Raw genomic sequence first — 18,688 nt, 5'->3', positions numbered from 1 at the left:
CCTTATCATAGGTAAATCACCGCATAATTCAGGATAGAAAAAACCGTAAATTACATAAAGTAGCGTATGTTTCCCTAGACTGCCCTAAAACAATTATCAACGTTGACGATCCTTCGTCGCGAATAATCGAAAAAAATAAAAAAATACTTCTCAGACAAATGTCTATATTTCAACTCTGCTCCTTCCTTATCATAGGTAAATCACCGCATAATTCAGGATAGAAAAAACCGTAAATTACATAAAGTAGCGTATGTTTCCCTAGACTGCCCTAAAACAATTATCAACGTTGACGAACCTTCGTCGCGAATAATTGAAAAAAATAAAAGAATACTTCTCAGACAAACTTTTATAATTCGTCATAGCTCCTCATCATGTCAACAGATAATAACCGCGTTGCTCACCTGGAAGATGGTGACCTTCTTCAGCACCGAGAGATTCACGTGCAGCGCCAATTCCGTCTTCAGCTTGTCCGGAAGCAGACCCAGGGCCGTGTTAATGTCCCCGCCACCCTGTATCCGTCCTCTCGACCAGCTGTAGTCGTACCACCTCAGAACCCTTCTTTTCATCCCTCCCGGCACTTTGTGGTGTCTCATGTAGGTCTTGGCCCCGTCCAGCAGCCTCTCGAACTCCAGCCTGTTCGCGTTCCGGTTGGTGATGACGTTCCCGACCTGTCCGACGATCGTCGCGAATATGAAGACGCCGATCAGGTAGCTGACTATCGTGAAGACATACCTGCGGATCAGGAAGCGAGAAAAAGAGCCGATCAGTCCAAGGAGGATGTGATCGCCTGTCCTCCGTTCATGGACGAGCGGCCCCCGCCGGAACCTTTCTCCTTTTTTTTTCCTCCCTTACTTGCCTCCTTCACTTTCTTTCGTACCGTTTTGCTCCCTCACGTTCGACCATCTTTCTTCCTTCCTTCCTCTTAACCCAAACGTGATTACTTACTTGCTCTACTTCACTCTCTCTTTCTCTCTCTCATCCCTCGATCGCGACACTCGGAACCCCCATCGCCCAGAAGAACGCACGGGAAAAGATACGAGGAAGACCCGTTGCGCAATTTATACGAGCGACGATTTCGAGACGCGTTTCCGGGTGCTGCTTTACGATTTTCATGATTTTTCCGATCGATTTTCACTGGATTTAGCTTTTCGAACGGTAGCTTCGTCTCATGGAATTTTTACAGACGAGATAAATGGGATATTGGAATTCTTCCAAAATATCTTGCGCTTGCTAAGGTTCTCTTTTAAAAAATGTGACGGATATTTATCGACGGTCATAGAACGTGAATAGAACTTTGGTGGAACGTGGCGTTCTTCCAATTGGAAATTTCCAGTCTGACTTGTTTTATAAAGATGTTGTTTTATTATTCTTTAAGAGCATTGTAGGAATGCAGAGGTTGAAACGAAGTCGCTTGTATTTTGCACTCGAAATAGAAGCTCTTTGAATAATTTTATATGTATATGTAATGTTACATACATGTTATTTTATATATATATATATTTTTTTTTTATATATGTAACATTGTATGATATCGATGGGAACCATAAAAAGCAATACATAAATTATCCAGACATTTGTTCGTCTTCCAGCCAGGAGGAAAATTCGCCTCGTTAACTTTCAAGTCAAATTCCATTTCCAGATAATTTGTCAAATCGTCGTCGACACGAATAACGCCTGGACTTTCGTGAAATTATATCACGACGAGATGGGAATATTTTGGGAAAAATACGAGCTCGCACCTGAGGCGCGATGTTTTCGATACATCGAAACGTCATTCCCGAACGGGATTTGATAGCAGTTCTATTCTCGTTCTTTGTATTGGAATCTCGATATTCTTGCCACCGCCTCTTGTTAACGTACATTTTTCTGAGCGATTTCTTCCCCACCCACGTTCCTCCATCCTTCTTCTTTCATTTCGATCATCGTAACTACTCGTACATCACCTCCACGCGTGCACCCACACGCGCACACACACGCGGAACGCACGCCAATATCGCACAGTCGTTCACACACACAGAAATATACGTGTAACAGACAAAGGCACAGGCTCCCGGGTCTTTTTATCAAATTTCCTTGAGCATCGTTCGTTCTTCAGCGAAAATTCTCATTCGTCCAATTTCCATTTTCTCCATTCGCTACAGAATTCTCATACTTTCGGCGACTTCGAGTGGATCTCGCAGTCTTTCCTACTATATTGTTAATATTTTACAGCGCAAAACAAAATTACAACCCACCCAACGTTTCTGTTTATATTTAAAAATATATAATGCACCGAAAAGGTATGTTTACTTCTAGGTTCTTTGCAATAATTTTATATAAGCAAGTGACGCTTAAATAAGAATTATTTTGAATAATAATCTGCTGTGCACAATGTGCAAACTGAAAACATAAAAATTAAGCAAGTCGTACATTGTAACTGATATTTAGTATGCACCCCTTCAGCTCGAATAATGGCTTATAGCCTTCTTGGCACAGATTCTATCAGTTTCTGGCTTTCATGTTTTTGGCTGTTCTTCTAGAGTCACTCGTAGTAAATCAGTTCTGCTAGGTATCTTTCTTTTTCCCACTTCCATGTCTAACAGATGCCATCATTTTTGGGGATATTGTACTGTGACCATTTCCTCGCTTTTTTTTTTTTAGAGGTGTGCTTCTCCATTATGCTTCAGTTTGATAGACTCACGTGTGCCTATGACCGTAATTTATTTTTAATTTGAAGGTGATTAAACTTAACTTTCCAAGGGACGATTTTTAAATATTGAATTTTTCTTGCGACAGATATTTTTTATAATTTATTTTATTCAAAGTACACAAGTACGTACTGCCTCACTTTAATATCGTATATATAATATATATATAGATTTTTAATTCTAAAAGATATTGAACCGTTAATTATTTTCAATTTATAAAACAACATAATGGGCCTTTGTGCATCGATTTCAAAACAGAACGATCTCTACTCGCGTGAAATCGTTTGTCAGCTGGGTACAGCTTCGAGTGGCCATCTTTGGCGGGCAGTCTTCGGTAACAAATTACAGAAGTAGAGTGTCGAGCAAACTATCTTCGAAAATCCCGAGTCTCGCCTCGGGGGTATAAGGTCAGCTGCAAACGAGGAAATTCGATTTGCGATTCGTAGGACGTACTTCCAAGCTAACGGCAGATTAAATTTTACCCGTTCTTGATCGAGATTCCTGACCTGTCGATCGTATTTCTCGTAGTGTATACAACCCTCCTCGAATCCCCCGCAACTCCGCAGCCATTTGCTTTATAGGGGCTATTCTGCTCTAACTATCTAGGGTACATACGCAATTTCGTACAATTTTATACGCGTCTTGTTAAATTATATAAAAAATCTGCTTCCACGCGGAAATATTTCATTATTTATTTTATTTGACCTATTTTAATTATTTGAAAAATGTAGGAAAGGAACCCTCGAAAGCGATTCTGATTGTTCGCCGAGCTGCTTGCTCTAGATCTCGAACACAAACGTAACTTCAGCTTCAAATTAAAGAATTGAAGTCGTTAACGAATTCATTAACGCTGAGAGATGTTTAGACAGGATTCGAGTACCTGTATTTGCTTAACAAAAGTCGGTTTTCCAGTGTTCTCTACGGGTTCGATTCTCAGAGTATTCGCAAGAAAAATTTCGTAAGGGAGGATTCGCTTTAAGTCTTCACCGAGAAGATAGGAGATAAAGAAATCGATCGATTCATATCCTGCGAGTAATGACTATACCGTTCCTTCGAAAGTTCTTCTCCAAGCTTTTACCTCGTTCCCTTCTTTTTACGATTCCAACATTTAATCCATCATGGTGACTCATCTACGTCGCGTTACGGTGTCGTGGAAACTATGCGCGTTTCAAAACTTTAATTTACTGGCGCGAAAAAAAAATTATTGACTGAATTACTTGTGGCAAAGTGAAAGAGATGTGACGTTTAATTTAGTGCAGTTGTCGATCGTTTCTCGAATTCACGTGCTTCAACCGACTATTCTGAGCTATTCATTTTATTTATTAATTTCGGGTACCTTTGCAATTTTATAGAATGAGTACTTGCACTCTGTTGACCAATAAAATATTTCATTCTTTTTAATAACGCATCATTTGGTTCTAAAACAAAATTCATTACTTTCTTTTGACCAATTATTTATACTTATACCTATGAAAATTGTTACAGTTTGGCAAACCATAAATAAATACATCCACAAAACTTTTAAATTAGTTCAATACAAAGTAAACGTCTAACCAATTATTTATAATTTAAATTCTTGTAGTATGGCGAACCATAAATAAATAAAACTGTAGTATTAAACTGAATCGTCCAATTGTTTTCTAAAAACAAGACTTTTCAGTGTCATCCAATTTTTGGGGGTTGAAAACTGGAGAGAACCCTTAAGTTTCATCGAGTACAACTATGCATCTCTGGTCATTAAGCGGTCGAGTCGTTAGGCGTGCTGCCAGAACGCGGAGAGCTGGAAATATCCGCCGGGTCAGCTCCGATGCCACCGAAATGGAATGTATTTCGTTTTTTTATGCGTCACGCTTTCACCCTTGGAATATCTTAATGACGAGAGCCATCGATCCGTCGTGGCGTGTTGGGAAAATCTATTTGCGGTGGAAGACGTCCTTGCGATGGCTTTAAAATCATTTTGTGAAAGTATTTTACAGAAAATATCCTCTATGCAGAGTTGAAAATTTATAGTATATTTTATAATATTTACGTTTGCAATTGATATTCGATTTCAAATCATTTTAAAGAAAATAATTCCTACGAGGAGTCAACAATTTTTTATTTACTCTTTGTTTGTACAACAAACAGAGAACTTGACATACACTTCTGAATTTTGGTATGTTCATTTGTAGATGCATACGCAAGATTTTCTAAAATCTTCCATTGGGCAAGGTACAACATTGATCATTTATTTTTCTAAATATATATTTTGCTAGAAACAAATATTCATCAATCTATCTACAATTTGGTAGAAATATTGCCAAGCATTTAATCAACGAGAACATCAACAAAAACTCTATTTTTCAACCCAGAAGAGAAGACCGCCACCTTAACGAAACATTCAAATAGAATTCCACTGCTGGAAGAGATTCGTTCCATTTAAAAATCACAGGATGGTTGAAACAATTGAAAAACAAGTGTACCCACGGTAAATATCCGCGAGACGATCAAGGAATTGTTTCCTGGAGAACGTTTGTTTCTCAAGAAGACAACGACGCAACGGTTTGAAAAGGGGAAACAATATTAGCGTGCCTTTTGTGAAGGAACGTCCGCGTGTTATTCGGTGGATCCGTCCCGACCGACGAAGAAATTAAAGCGGAAGACTCGACGGATCGCCGTCGTAACTTCTTATTCCCATTCAATTAAAATCGCAATTCAAAGCTGGCCTTGACCGAGGGCCGGCCAGCCTCGGGCGTCTCGTTCGGTATCTTCAATATTTTAATCAAAGCAATTTCCCTGACTTCGTTCCGTTGAAATTATTTCGCCGAGTACCGCAGCAGGAGAGCCTCGAAACTAAGAAATATCTCGAGAAGTCTTTCGCGTTTCCGTGTTGTTGAGCAGCTGGATTTAAATCCTCGAGAGTTCGGCCTCTTTCAGGCACCGGGTCGCTATACTCTTTGTCGGCTCCCTCCTTCTTCGCGGTTCTTGTGAATTCAATCATCCTATGGAGACATTGTCGAGGTTCTAGTTGAACTAGGATTATTTGAACGTTTTATTTGTACGAATAAAATTGCAATTAGCAGGTTTGGGAAAGTGGTAACCCCTTGTTGGTGGAGCTATACAATATTAATACAGGGCGTGTCACTCAAAAACAGAACACTTAAATATCTTCCTCGGATTTGAAGATACGTAAAAGAGTTTGCAAAAGAATTTGAAGAGTATCATCGACCAAACTTGAACAAATTGCAATTAGCAGGTTTGGGGGAGTGGCAACACCTTGTTGGTCAAGGAATTCTCTAGTGGAGCTATAGGATATTAATATATAGGGTGTGTCACCTAAAACAGAACACTTAAATATCTGCCTTGGATTTGAAGATACATAAAAGAGTTTGCGAAAGATTCGAAGACTATCAACGACCAAACTTGATGGAAGAAAAGCTTTTGTTAAAGGGTCACGTTTTTCGAAGCTATCAAGGTCATTGATATAATTTTTAAACGGAACTATGTATTTTTTATTTAATATTATGAAAGCGTTGATCGAGACAAATTCAACGATGCATGACACAAGTATTTTGTATACATTAAAGTAATTATAATCATTAAAGTGTTATCACGCTGACAGGGCAAGCGTTTTTCAGCTTCATACGTTCGTTTTTCGGCCGACCCTCTTAAGGTCAACCAAGTAACCGATCGAACACACGGTGGACCGCGCAATTGTTCATATACGATGGCCCGGTGGTATTAGAAAGCTGGTATCGCGTTTTCTGCTCGCTCGACCCCCTATATTCCCGTGGAAAATATAACCGAGCAGCCAAATATCTCCTGGCGTGTTACTAATTTGGTATCGACGCTGAAATATGCGCTCGAAACCAAAGAATTCTGCGACTCCGTTGGAAATTAGGGGAAATTATGCGAGTCTCGACGTCGAGCATAGTTGAAAACTCAATTAATCCTTTCAGGGGTTGGAAAATTATACAGGGTGGTTGGCCATACTTGCCAGAAATTCTGACGACGACATCGTCGTGTCTAAATCAATATTTAAGTTTAAAAATGGTGTCTTGAATTTTTCGGTATGTTTGTAAATGTTTTTCTAAAAGAGATTTGAAATTATGAATGATGTGGAATATATCATATTTAAATATTGGCAAAAGATATGATACATAGGCTTGAAAATTCAAAGCTATAGAAATTAGAATGTCAACTGATTTTAATTGTTTAAAAAAGTGCAACTGCAACAAGCAATTGCACTTATGTACCCATTCCATGGTATCTTAAATTCTTACGTGCGCTTACAAATGGTTTTTCTAAAAAGGATTGGGTATATTGTTCATTAATGAATTACAAATAAAGCAGATATAATACATAGGCTAGAAAATTTAAATCTATAAAAATTATAATATCAACTCATTTCAATTTAAAAAAAAAAAAAAAATGCAACTGCAACAAGTAACTGCACTGTTACACACGAATAACATCGAACATATTTCCCTGCATGAATTTGTTATATCTACGAGAGACCTGCAGTTTGCCCAAGTTTCTAATTTCACCCGGTACGTTATATACATTTAGTACAACATCGTAGCACACTACACACACACAAAATGTGAACAGTACAACCGAAGCGTTCCAACATTTACGGCAAGTGTCCCACCTATGCACTTTATGAGCACCGACAGAAAGGATGGTGGACGACGTCGAGTATCAGCCACTGGTATGAAAGACTCTCCGAGGAGAAACGAGTGGATCGTGAAATTTTTATGACGCTTCCATCCGAGTTCCTACCATCGAATGAAATTATGACCCGCGGAACTTCGGTGTTTAATTTTAATTGAAACGCGGACAATTCCCTCTAGAGCTGGCGAACGTAATCGCGAAAAGTTTGGAAACTTTAACTCTACCGTCGGGGATTTGAATGCTGTCGCGCTCTGGGCGACAGATCGAGTTCGTTAGACGGTCACTTGTAACATCGCCAATCGACAATTACTGGGAAGAATGGAATCGATGGGATGGCCACTGATTCCTCGCTTCGAGTCTGCGAATTAATTGAAACGGGGGAAAACGAACTTTGGGGGTGACTTGGAAACCCCTTCACGTGCCCAAGTCCTTACTTTTTGTTATATTGCAATATTTAATAATTTCTTGGATTTTTGTCGAGCATGTTTGTCGCGTTAAGAAGATTTATAGAATTTCGTTTTCGATGCAGCAGTAAAATAATTTCTTTAATCATTAATTGTGTACTTGAACTTCAGTGTTCTTTAATTAGTAGTAATAATAGCGAGATCCAAGTTTCTCAAATTATTTAGTTCACTGTAATCATCGCACTGCGAAGTTTTATACATTTATTGGAAATTTGAATATCCAAGAAACTGTAAAGTGCAGAGAATATGTAAAAATATCAAGAAATATCAAAAGTAAAATTTATATTATAATAATTACAGAGTGAAATGAATTCCTATTTGGGTAAAATTTTTGTAGGTACGTTTGCAAATACTTGCAAAGTGCTTGAAACTCTACCAACTGCATCAAATAGATTCATTATCAGAAATTACAAAGAATTGCAAATTCTAAGATCATTGCACTTAATAAATGCTAAAATATTGTTGATCCAGTACGCATACGAAGCGAACGTATGCTAATCGACGATTTCTTGTTCGCTTCGCGTAATCTCTTGTAGAATTTTAATACTCCCCCGTCCAATTTTGCAACCTGGTTGGTGAAATTGATGTTCGGTCGAATTTTGTGGAGCGGAAAATTTATGTAATTGGAAACGGGACGTCTCGATACGCAGCGTTGCCAAATGTCGAGCCTCTTTGAAACGTTCAGTCGAACATTGAAATAGGATTCGCGCGGAAATGTCAATCTGCCCCTTGATTCGATTAAATTTTACATCGCTGCCGTTATCGCGGACTCCTGTAAAGCAATGAACGTTATTTAAATCTCCTGCCCCCGCTGCGTAATGGCTTAATTTGAGACCGGAAACGGTTAAATGGGGCTGTTACCGAACCGCGTGAAATGAAATTTCAGGCTAAAAATTGTTCCCTCGTTCCTGTTAACTCGCCCAGCCCTGAAACTTCAACAGCTATGGACGTATGTTTCCCCGACATAATTCGAAATAAAACGATAAATGTGTAAGGTATAGTAGTGATCATGAAAATTGCACTCATTTGTTACTGTGAGGGTTGGTAATTAATTCAATGTGAAAGAAGAGAAATAATTTCTATGGGTAGCAATTGCCAAGTATATTTATAATCTGTTACTAAAACAATGATAATAAATTTATTGGTTACTGAATTTCGTATATGTAGATGAATTGTAACGACCATCAGGTTGAAACTAAGTTCATCTACTTATTCATCTACTTATCTCCATATTCATTTGTTATATAGATCAGCTTGAGAACTTAGAAGGTTGGTAATTGAACGTAAGAAAATTACGAATAAATATTTGCACTTAAATTACAGTTACAAGTCGTTGAATAAAAGTGCACAAAATTCATTTCCGAACGTAATAAACAATAATACTAGAATTCTAATGGAATTCCATCGTCGGCCAAAAGTGGACATTCGAAAAGGTTGAATGGAGTATTGTTTGGTTTGATTAAAAACGGAGCGAATAATATTGACGAAAATATTTTTAACGAAATTACAGTTATGAGTGACGAAATATAAAGGCACAGAATTAATTTGAATAAATGATCCAAATACACCATCTAATCGAATTCCATCGTCGAGCAAAATTGGTCGATCGAAAACGTTGAATGAACTATTGTTTGGTTTCATTAAACGATATTGATATTCGAGGAAGTATCCCAGCCGGCAATCTTTCACTGGAAGTTGGTTCAATTCGGGAAACGAATTACCAATGCCAGGCTCTATCTAGCCGTCGAATTTTCCCCGTGGAGTTTCCATCCATCCTCCGCGACTGCGAGCCGACGAAAGATAAAGTTAACCATGTCAAAGATTCCCGGTATCGACGACCACCAGGAGAGCTCGCCAGTAAATTACCCGTATCGGAACTGTACGGGTTTATTTCATTCGGAATTGAGTGGCAATTCAAGTCGAGTTAAAGGTATTAGCGCTGGCGAGTAACGCAATACCGTCGAATTTTTATTAACGGGACCCTCTGCTTCCTATTCCTTCGCTCTCCAATTGATTTTCAGCTGTGATATCTCCGTTTTCTTTTCGCCGATGATTGGCCGCTCTTTTGCTTCGGTTCAGATAAAAGAATGTCTATTTCATATATATTACTGGTTAAGTTTAGATTAGAACGTGACGTCGAATTTTCTAGTTCAAGAGCGAACTATCACTTTAATCATTGCACGTAAATTTTGATAAATTAGTAGATTTTGGTAGATTAGAATTCCAGTGGACTTGAGTAAAAAGCGAAACACACTGAAGTAAATATCGTTTCTTGGCGGAAGAGGTTTGGAAAACACCGATCCAGTAAAAGATGGACCTCCCCCGTTTGTAATACACTATCTCGAGCGAAGAAAAAGGGCTTCGATTCGCGACAATGCCCCCCTTGGTGGACTTAGCACGGTCGATTGAAGAATGAATGAAAATTCCACGGAACAGAGAGAAGGCTTTCCTGCGGGCTGCTTTGGCCCCTGCTACGTGATAGAATATCTACCGAGGTATTATTCAAATTAGGATGAACTGACAGTCCTAGACCACGGCCGCGGAACGTTTGCAACAGGGCTGGGCCGGAATTCCAAATGCCATCGATAAAGGACGAGGTTCAGCTACGTTCCGACAAGAACATTCCCCTCGTTTTCGACACGCGTTTTGCGAGACCTCGACTGTCCGCTAGCCTAAATTCTGTGAACCGTAATCCACCACTTCGGCCAATCTCTTAAAGGCTTTCAGACATATTGAGATTCGAGCGGGGAAATTAAAACGGGACGTTCGAGCGAACGATCGCGTTCGATCCGCGAAGTAAAGGAGAGGTTCGGAGGTATCTGCTAATTAAAATTGTAATTTGAAAGGTACGGTGTCCTGGATAATGTTCGTTCCTTGAAGGTTGAAACGTGAGGTTCAAGCGAGTAATGACGTTCGATGGAAGCTATCAAAAAATTAAAAGCTTTATTTAAAAAATCGGCTGTTCTAGATAATATTTGCTTCCTGATATTTTTAAATCATGTTTGACAATAATTGAGAGTTGGAACGTGAGGTTCAAGTGAACAATGACGTTCGATGGAAGCTATCCAAAAAATTAAAAGCTTTATTTAAAAAATCGGCTGTTCTAGATAATATTTGCTTCCTGATATTTTTAAATCGTGCTTGACAATAATTGAGAGTTGGAACGTGAGGTTCAAGTGAACAATGACGTTCTATGGACGCTACCTAGAAATTAAAAGGGTAGTTTTAAAAGTAGGGTGCTCTGGATAATGTTTGTTCCTTAGTATTTTTAAATCGTGATACTAATTGAGAATGGAAACGAGATGTTTAAGTGAACAGTGACGATCAATGAAAGGCACCTAGAAATTAAAACTATTAGGTTGTCCCAAAAGTTTCTTTCGCTTTATTAATAAGTAATACATGCAGAATATTTTATGTTTTATGTTACATTACTGAATTGTAGACGATTCATTTTGCTCTATTACTGTTACAACATGAATCTCTATGAAATTAGATTGTCGATTTATATAAACACGATCACATAAAATAATTGAGTGCAACTCGCGAAAGAAACTTTCGGGACAACCTAATATAATTTCATAAGACGAATGCTCCAGATAGTTCCTTCCTGAAATTTTTAAATCGTGATACTAATCGAGAATTGAAACGAGATGTTCGAGTGAACAGTGACGTTCGATGATAGGTATACTGCTACTTTTAAATCATAATTGACGCTAACTAATTACCTACCCACGTTATTAAGATGGAAGGATAATATTGAAAGCTTGATTACCAAAGTATCAAGGTGTCACGTATGTACCGAAAGCATTAGCAATCATGGAACAAACACTAATTAACCGCGCTACTGTTTCTCGCTCGCAAACTACGATATTCATGGCACGCTGTGACGAATAGCACCGACTTTCTAATTTCTAATCATTCCTCGCGCGTCAGGTGAATAAGTTTTTGAAACGTCCCTTCTGAAACATCGCACATTCTCTTCGAACAAATTTATTTGTCTAACGGTCACTTGTTTGTCGTTGCTGTTACACATTATTTATAAAGTGTGATATAACAATTCCAATCTGTTATCAAGTTTGCCTCGTGTAGTAGTCGAAGCAATTAGAGCATGACATACAGAGAGTCTCGTTTATCTTGGTTACCTCAGCATCTCCCTGTCAAGGCTATGATAAATGCGCTAGGAAAAGTTACTGAATTCGAAAAAAAAAAAAAAGATAATACTAGTACCTCCAAACATGGATTAAATATACATTCCTCTCCTATTTTACGCGAGTAGGCTAATTTCTACGACAGGAAGCTCAGTATCACTTGAAATCCGATTTCAAAGCCACACGCGGGATTGGACAGTCGCGACAAAACGGAATCTAAATCCATTCGCGTCGCACGTAAATAGGATTCCAGGAATTAAAGGTTTCTGAACGACGTAATCTCTGATTATGCTGCGACCAAATTACACCTTTTCGTGTAATTGAACTATAAGGAAAAAATATAAATAGATTTTTAATCGACGAAGACTGTTCACACATTATTAAAATTTTAATTATAATTATAATTAAGAGTAAACTTAATCAGGGATGTTTTCGTCAATTAACGTAAATTTCAAAATTAAAAATGAAAGTATTCCCTTAAGTAGCCAGCTTCTAACCGCCATTGAGCTTGCTTGTATCACATACGCATTGCAAGTTAGCAAAGTTTAAATTGCACATAGACTTTGTAGACACCCATACAAAAGTTTCTTCATCAAGCGACAGCTCATAACTCCCAGTCGAACGAGAGAATCGTATATTCGACGCTTCTACGCATCGTCGCGCAAGGCGCAAGCAGAATCCTATTTATTTGCGAGCTCCATCGTTCCTGTGCACCGTAGTTCGGAATCAAATATCAGTAGAACTTAATCATAGTTCCGCGTCAACCCCTCGAGCCAAAGCGAAGCAAAATTATCCGTGCCTTTACCCCCCAAAACAAATTTGAATTTCGTGGAGTTTTGTTTTATTTGGTACTTGGCATGCTTTCAGAAAATTCTCGTATTACTCTTTTGTAATGAACTGTTCAATCGCGACCATAAGTAGACGAGAATATCACTGAATGCTATAGAAAGATAAAAAATGCGATGTGCAATGGCTTTTGTGACTCACAGTCAGTCTTATAAGTATTCGTAGCTTTTGTGTGGAGGATGAGTTTGGCAAACATATTTTTAAATAGTTCGGACTTTTAAGTAAGGGTGAAAAATATGATATTATACTATGCTGTGTAATTATACAGGGTGTCTCAGAGTTAGTGTAAGACTTGGAAGTGGGGGTAGCTGAGACGATTCTGAACCACAATTTCCTTTGCAAAAATGTCGGATGGTGCTTCGTTTTTGAATTATTAACAAAAAACCAGCAATCAATCATAGTTTGCGTCGGAGCGCGCGCTACTCGGGCGCTGTGATTGGTCCGTGGTTTTTCGTTAATAATTCAAAAACGAAGCACCATCCGACATTTTTGCAAAGGAAATTATGGTTCGGTATCGCCTCGGCTACCCTCCATTTCTATACCGAAACCTTTATTTGGAAACATCAAACCTATAATTTAAATTAGACAAATTTCTTTGGTAGACATAGAGTGCACCTCAGCTGATTTTATATGGAAATGTCGGAGATGTCAAATATATCTGTGTCCAGATTATTTCTGGTCATTCCTATATCTTATCCTCCTTCCACGATACTTCCCTCCTGTCTGGCAAAAAGCATTCACGACTGTCGTTGATGGAGGTCTGCGCAAGAAGCGTTCCCATAGAGAAAGATTGATGTTAACGCAAGTCTGCTTATCTATCATGGATAATGTCCTTCGTGGACATTGCAACATCACCTTTCAATGAACTATTACATTCACTTGCTTCAATATTTGGACATTGTAGTGTTTCCAATATTATTGAAATATTCGACAAATTCTTGCGATTTATATTAGAGTGGATATATAAAATCGATCAAGCAAACGATCATCCTGTATACTTTTCTCTTGCATAAATCCACCTGATTCATCTTTCTGTTTCTTTTCGCCTTGCAGCGTTACAGGTTTTGGCGGATATATAAAATCGATCAAGCAAAGATTTATATTAGAGTGTAATAGATACAAGAAATATAAGAAGTGTAGGCTTGAGGTTCCCAAATAAATAAATAGGATATCTGCGGAGACTTCCTCTCTCGCACTCTCATCCGTTCTCCGCCTTTGGCTCTTTTCGACGACGTCGTTCATCGATCACTCGAAGCGCGCGCGCGAGATAGGAAGGCGTTCCCGTGCGTGTCATTGCAGCATCGACACCTATTTACCGATACCTTTACCGACAAAGAGTAATTGCTGGCTTTGCATGGTCTTGTCCTGTCGTCAAAGCCTCCGCCGGCCAGAGGCCATGAATACCCTGATTAGCGTGCGTAAATGCCCTCCGTGGCCACCGTGTGCATCGCATAAATTCACGGTTCTGAGAATAACTCTTGAAAACCGCCTCATCAGTGCGTTAGCGTGTGAAATTTATTTACCATTTCTTTAAAATTAGTTACGCAACGTTTCATGAGCGAATTGTAACAGCAATACACTTTGGAGCGTGACCGTACCGCCACCAATATTTTTACACTTTTCAAACTTCAGATTTCAAATACATTTGGTCTTGTGCAATTGATTTTATTTCATATCAACTAAAAGTTATTTCTTTTTCATAGTTTCAGAGGTTCATTGCCTGAATATCATATTTTCTTAAATAGGAAAAAAGGTAAATTCTTATTTTTCTTATCTTTCACATTCCTTACTTGCTTCCTGTACCAATAATCGACTCCCTGCGTATGCACTTAAAGAGCATAACCAACAGATGTATCGCAAACTTCACTTCAGCCTCACATAACGGAATTTCGCGAAAATATTAGCGTTGCAAATTTAATTTATTTCACCCACATCAAGGTAAATTCGACGTATCGCTCGGGCTCGTCCAGGGTCAACTTTGACGAAGGAAATTTTGTAATTTGCCGGAACGAGCGCGAGAAATTATTTTGTTTGTCGCGTTTCCTGTTTACTCGTTCTCTAACCACCCATTCCTTCCACCTTCAATCTCATCCATTTTTCCAATATCCATACTCGCACCCAGTGGCGCACCCAGAAGGCGCGAGGGAACAATTACGTCAACCCCTCCTCCTTGGTTGCGAACACCCAATTTTCAATCAACGAGTGTTCCTTTTGTTCCCTACGCGAGTCATTTTTCCCATTATGTAAATTTTCATCGTCCTATGATCGTTACCGTGGGAACTCTGTAAACTTGACATTTTTCTAGGATACTATATGACGAGGTTCATCGGTTTTTTCCATATTGGATTTTTAAACGAAACTTTTTTAATTAAAAAAACATTCAATGAAAATGATTTATATGTATAAAGCACTCCGGGGTTTAATGGAGATATCGCTCTTTTGTTTGGAGTGGTGAAAGTCTATTAAAATTTCGATTGCAGTCGACAGAACGTTTTTCTAACGGGATCGAATTATTAATTTCCAATTTTGATAGTATTTCCTGGATACTCAGAATTTCTTAAGTCAAATGACATACTATTTCCAGATGACAGAGACAAAATAAATGACTGACCAAATCTAAAAGTTAATAAATAAAGACTCGAGAACTAAGATTTATATTTTTATGTCAAAATCTGTTTAGAGTCTATTTGTTTAAAAATTGTACCACTGTTAACATCGGTTATCTTGTGCAATTTTCTGGGTCAATCCATTTAAACTTTGTGTTAGTAAAGAATTCAAAAAAAAACATTTCAAATAATTCCAAATAAAAATTGAGTTCACATAAAAAAGTCGAATAAACTTTTCCTTCCACCTTTTACCATAAAGTTTTTAGGGTGTCGCAATCTACCCAGACGTATTCATATCCGTTTTTGAGCTGCAACCCTCCCGGTAAATCTCTGGATGCGCCACGGCTTTTATTCTCTATTTCTCTGATTCCCACTCTAGTTTCTTTGTTCGTTGCGTCAACCTTTCCTCTCACGTTCTCGCGCCAATTTCGCTCCCGATTTCTGCTCCATCTCAGCCAGTCTAACCTCGCAACACTCGTCCATTCGACCGTTCAATCTCAATTTGAATCCCTCTCACTCGCTGTCTTGGCACATGCTCTCCCCCTCCGTTTCATTACAGGCCACCTACAGAATAACATGCTTGCCTTCATTGATAGACAAATATGATTCCAGCATCTCTTGCTCGGTGTCAGGAACGAAGAGTCTGATGTTGATGATAGTTTAAAGAAGAAATGAAAGTCAACTTCTTTAAAATAAGACTGTTAACAATTATGCAATTATAATTGTAATTATACAAATCTTTTGGCGAAGAAGTATAAAGAAGACACGTGAGTCAACTTCTTTAAAATAAGACTGTTGACAATTATGCAATTATGAATAATGAATTGTAATAATAAAAGTTGAAGGTATACTCATTCTACAAGTAACGATTTAGATATTCAACTATTAAAGTAATACTATTTAATCTTGATCGACCTTCGACGTCTTCAAGTAATTTTGACTGGGTTTTAATTGTAAATCAACTGAATTTTCTTTCTTCAAACAGAATATTTTCTAAAATATACGACTTCTATATCACCATTAGAATCTATTATCCCTAATATTTGATTCTATAGGACTAGTTTGATTCAAAACATTTTAAAAATTATTCCTTCGATTCGTTATTCTCAAAATTCAACACTAGATCGAATATGTCATAAACAGCTAGGAATTCGATTAACAAAGCAAGTTGATCTAATCATTTTCTGTCTGTCCTCGTCTATTACACAACAAATTGCCAGACATCAGATCACGTTCCTTTAGAAACCAAGCAAGATCAGTCCGAACCATTTCTATAATCGTAGCTAAACAAGTTATTCGAGTGACCTGATCTTAAGTGTCCTTATCCATGCAGGATGTATCATAAAATATGGGACCCACATCGGTAGTGGACTAGGAACGCAGATAGAAAATGACGAAAACGTGTCCTGTAACGCTACCTAGTCTGCTCCTAATATACAGCGATACTTAAGTACGCTAGATTTCTATTTCTAGAGTCACCTAAACAATTTCGCATTCAACGCCTACTGCTTGAATATTTCCTGAAGGTATCCTAAAGTTTGCCAATGAATTCCAGAGACACTCGGAGTCGTCAAGAGCTGAGAGCTCCGACGTCTAAGCATATACTTCTGTTGGCCATTCGGAGCACTTTCCATAAAGATAAGCAGCTGCATATTACAAGAGCACAAGATTGGCTATAACTCGGGAATAAGGCTAGGTCGCATGTTTTCACGAACTTTTTTCCCCCCTCCCTCTGCATCCCTCCGAATCCACCATTGAACTGGCTCCTTTATGTTATGATACATCTCGTATATCGTTCTCTCGTCTTGTTATCCGGTTGTTTGTTCTATACTTTTTTGTTTCTTTTTGGTAATTTCTTTTTTTTTTGTTTTTCATTGTTATTCTTTCTTTTTTGTTTTGTTTTGGAAACGATACAGATACCCTCCGTTATGCTTGAACTGCAGAAGCCGGGACAGTCGGCCACGACGAGCGAGGCTCCGGGGATTGCCGCCCGCTACGACTCTGCCAACACAATAACAACAAGGCCGCTTCACGAATCTAATTCCTAGGCATCTAGTTCGCTAGAGACTTGACCCAAGAGAAAATGGAAATACCTGCGCGCGTTCGTCGCCCGATAACCAGCTGCTGCATTCGATAGGCTATCTTTCATTCAATAGGTGGAATCAAGATCGACGTGTATACATGAATTTATATACTATTGAATTTATTTCGTAAAACAGAAAATATTTTGAGCTCGAAGACACCAGGGAGATAGACTTTACCACACTTCATAGATTCGGTTAACAATTAAATTCGAGTTACAGCGACTATCCACTGTATGGCAACTGAATAGATTGATGGTTGCGTTAAAATTAATTGACGCAAATGCAGTGCACCGTTACACGTAACGACTAGATTTGTTACTATCAGAATTACGAACAAAGAGCGTTATCGTATAGCAGAACACGATGATTGATGTTATCCTGTCGTCAAAATTAATCTGTCGGTCTTAAAATCCACTTTTACTTGTATTTCTACTTGTTTTTTTAACTTTCTATATATGTAAGATCATCTTTTGAAACGGGACAATGTTTCTTTTTTTCATACGACAGTCTAGTAGAACTGATTATAAAAAATTATAAAAAAAAATTCAATCCTTCCCTACAACAAATTCTTATAGTTGAATTTTTATATTTTATCAATTTTTGCAAACATACTTCTCTTCTTCCTTTTCATGTCGTACATATAATTAATCTATAATTACGATCCTCCTCTAAACCTTGCAATTGTATTGTTCTTTTAACAATGAATTTATATGAACTCGTTTTTCTATAAACCTGTTCTCACACATATAATCAATTTATATGTCCACCTCTCGTTTTACTCAACCCAAAGAGCCGATGACGGTGCAATCCTCCCCCAAAATCTTCACAATTCAATTACCCCGTTTCCAATGAATACACATGAACTCTTTCTTCCACAAATTTTTCCCAAACCACCTCCCTAAAACCTCTCTACAATCTACGATTAATTCGTACCTCCATCTCTCATTTAACTTAACGTCGAATCCAACTTCACAGCTCGAAAACCATGGACACCCGAAATCCACAAAATCTACCCCTATCTCCTCCGAAAAGAACCCGAACCAAAACGTATCCTTTAATCTCCAAGCCCAATATGGTATTCCATTCTCTCTCGAGTCTCAAGTTGTAGGGTGAAGTCTAGTTAAGAGTGGCCGGGGCCTGGTGACCACCAGAGCGCTAACTAATCGTCACGTCTCACGGGACGCCCGGGTACGGATCGTA

The 18,688-nt window shown here is 38.3% G+C and overlaps 1 protein-coding gene across 9 annotated transcripts in view; it reads right to left on the bottom strand.

The window, feature by feature from the left end:
- Positions 1 to 18,688, bottom strand: part of LOC128890458 (uncharacterized) — a 132,372-nt gene that overhangs the window by 19,256 nt on the left and 94,428 nt on the right. For 8 of the 9 annotated variants that reach the window (XM_054148943.1, XM_054148946.1, XM_054148947.1 and 5 more), the window contains 2 exons: positions 17,325 to 17,405; positions 402 to 732 (listed from right to left, as the gene is read on the bottom strand). In XM_054148943.1, the coding sequence (XP_054004918.1) occupies positions 402 to 732; positions 17,325 to 17,405 (412 nt within the window). The remainder of the gene's footprint in view (positions 1 to 401; positions 733 to 17,324; positions 17,406 to 18,688) is intronic. The other variant, XM_054148944.1, reaches the window with a different exon arrangement.

Source organism: Hylaeus anthracinus, unplaced genomic scaffold, assembly GCF_026225885.1.
Source record: "Hylaeus anthracinus isolate JK02 unplaced genomic scaffold, UHH_iyHylAnth1.0_haploid 12000, whole genome shotgun sequence".
Lineage (NCBI taxonomy): Eukaryota > Metazoa > Arthropoda > Insecta > Hymenoptera > Colletidae > Hylaeus > Hylaeus anthracinus.
This window is presented reverse-complemented; position numbering and strand designations above follow the sequence as displayed.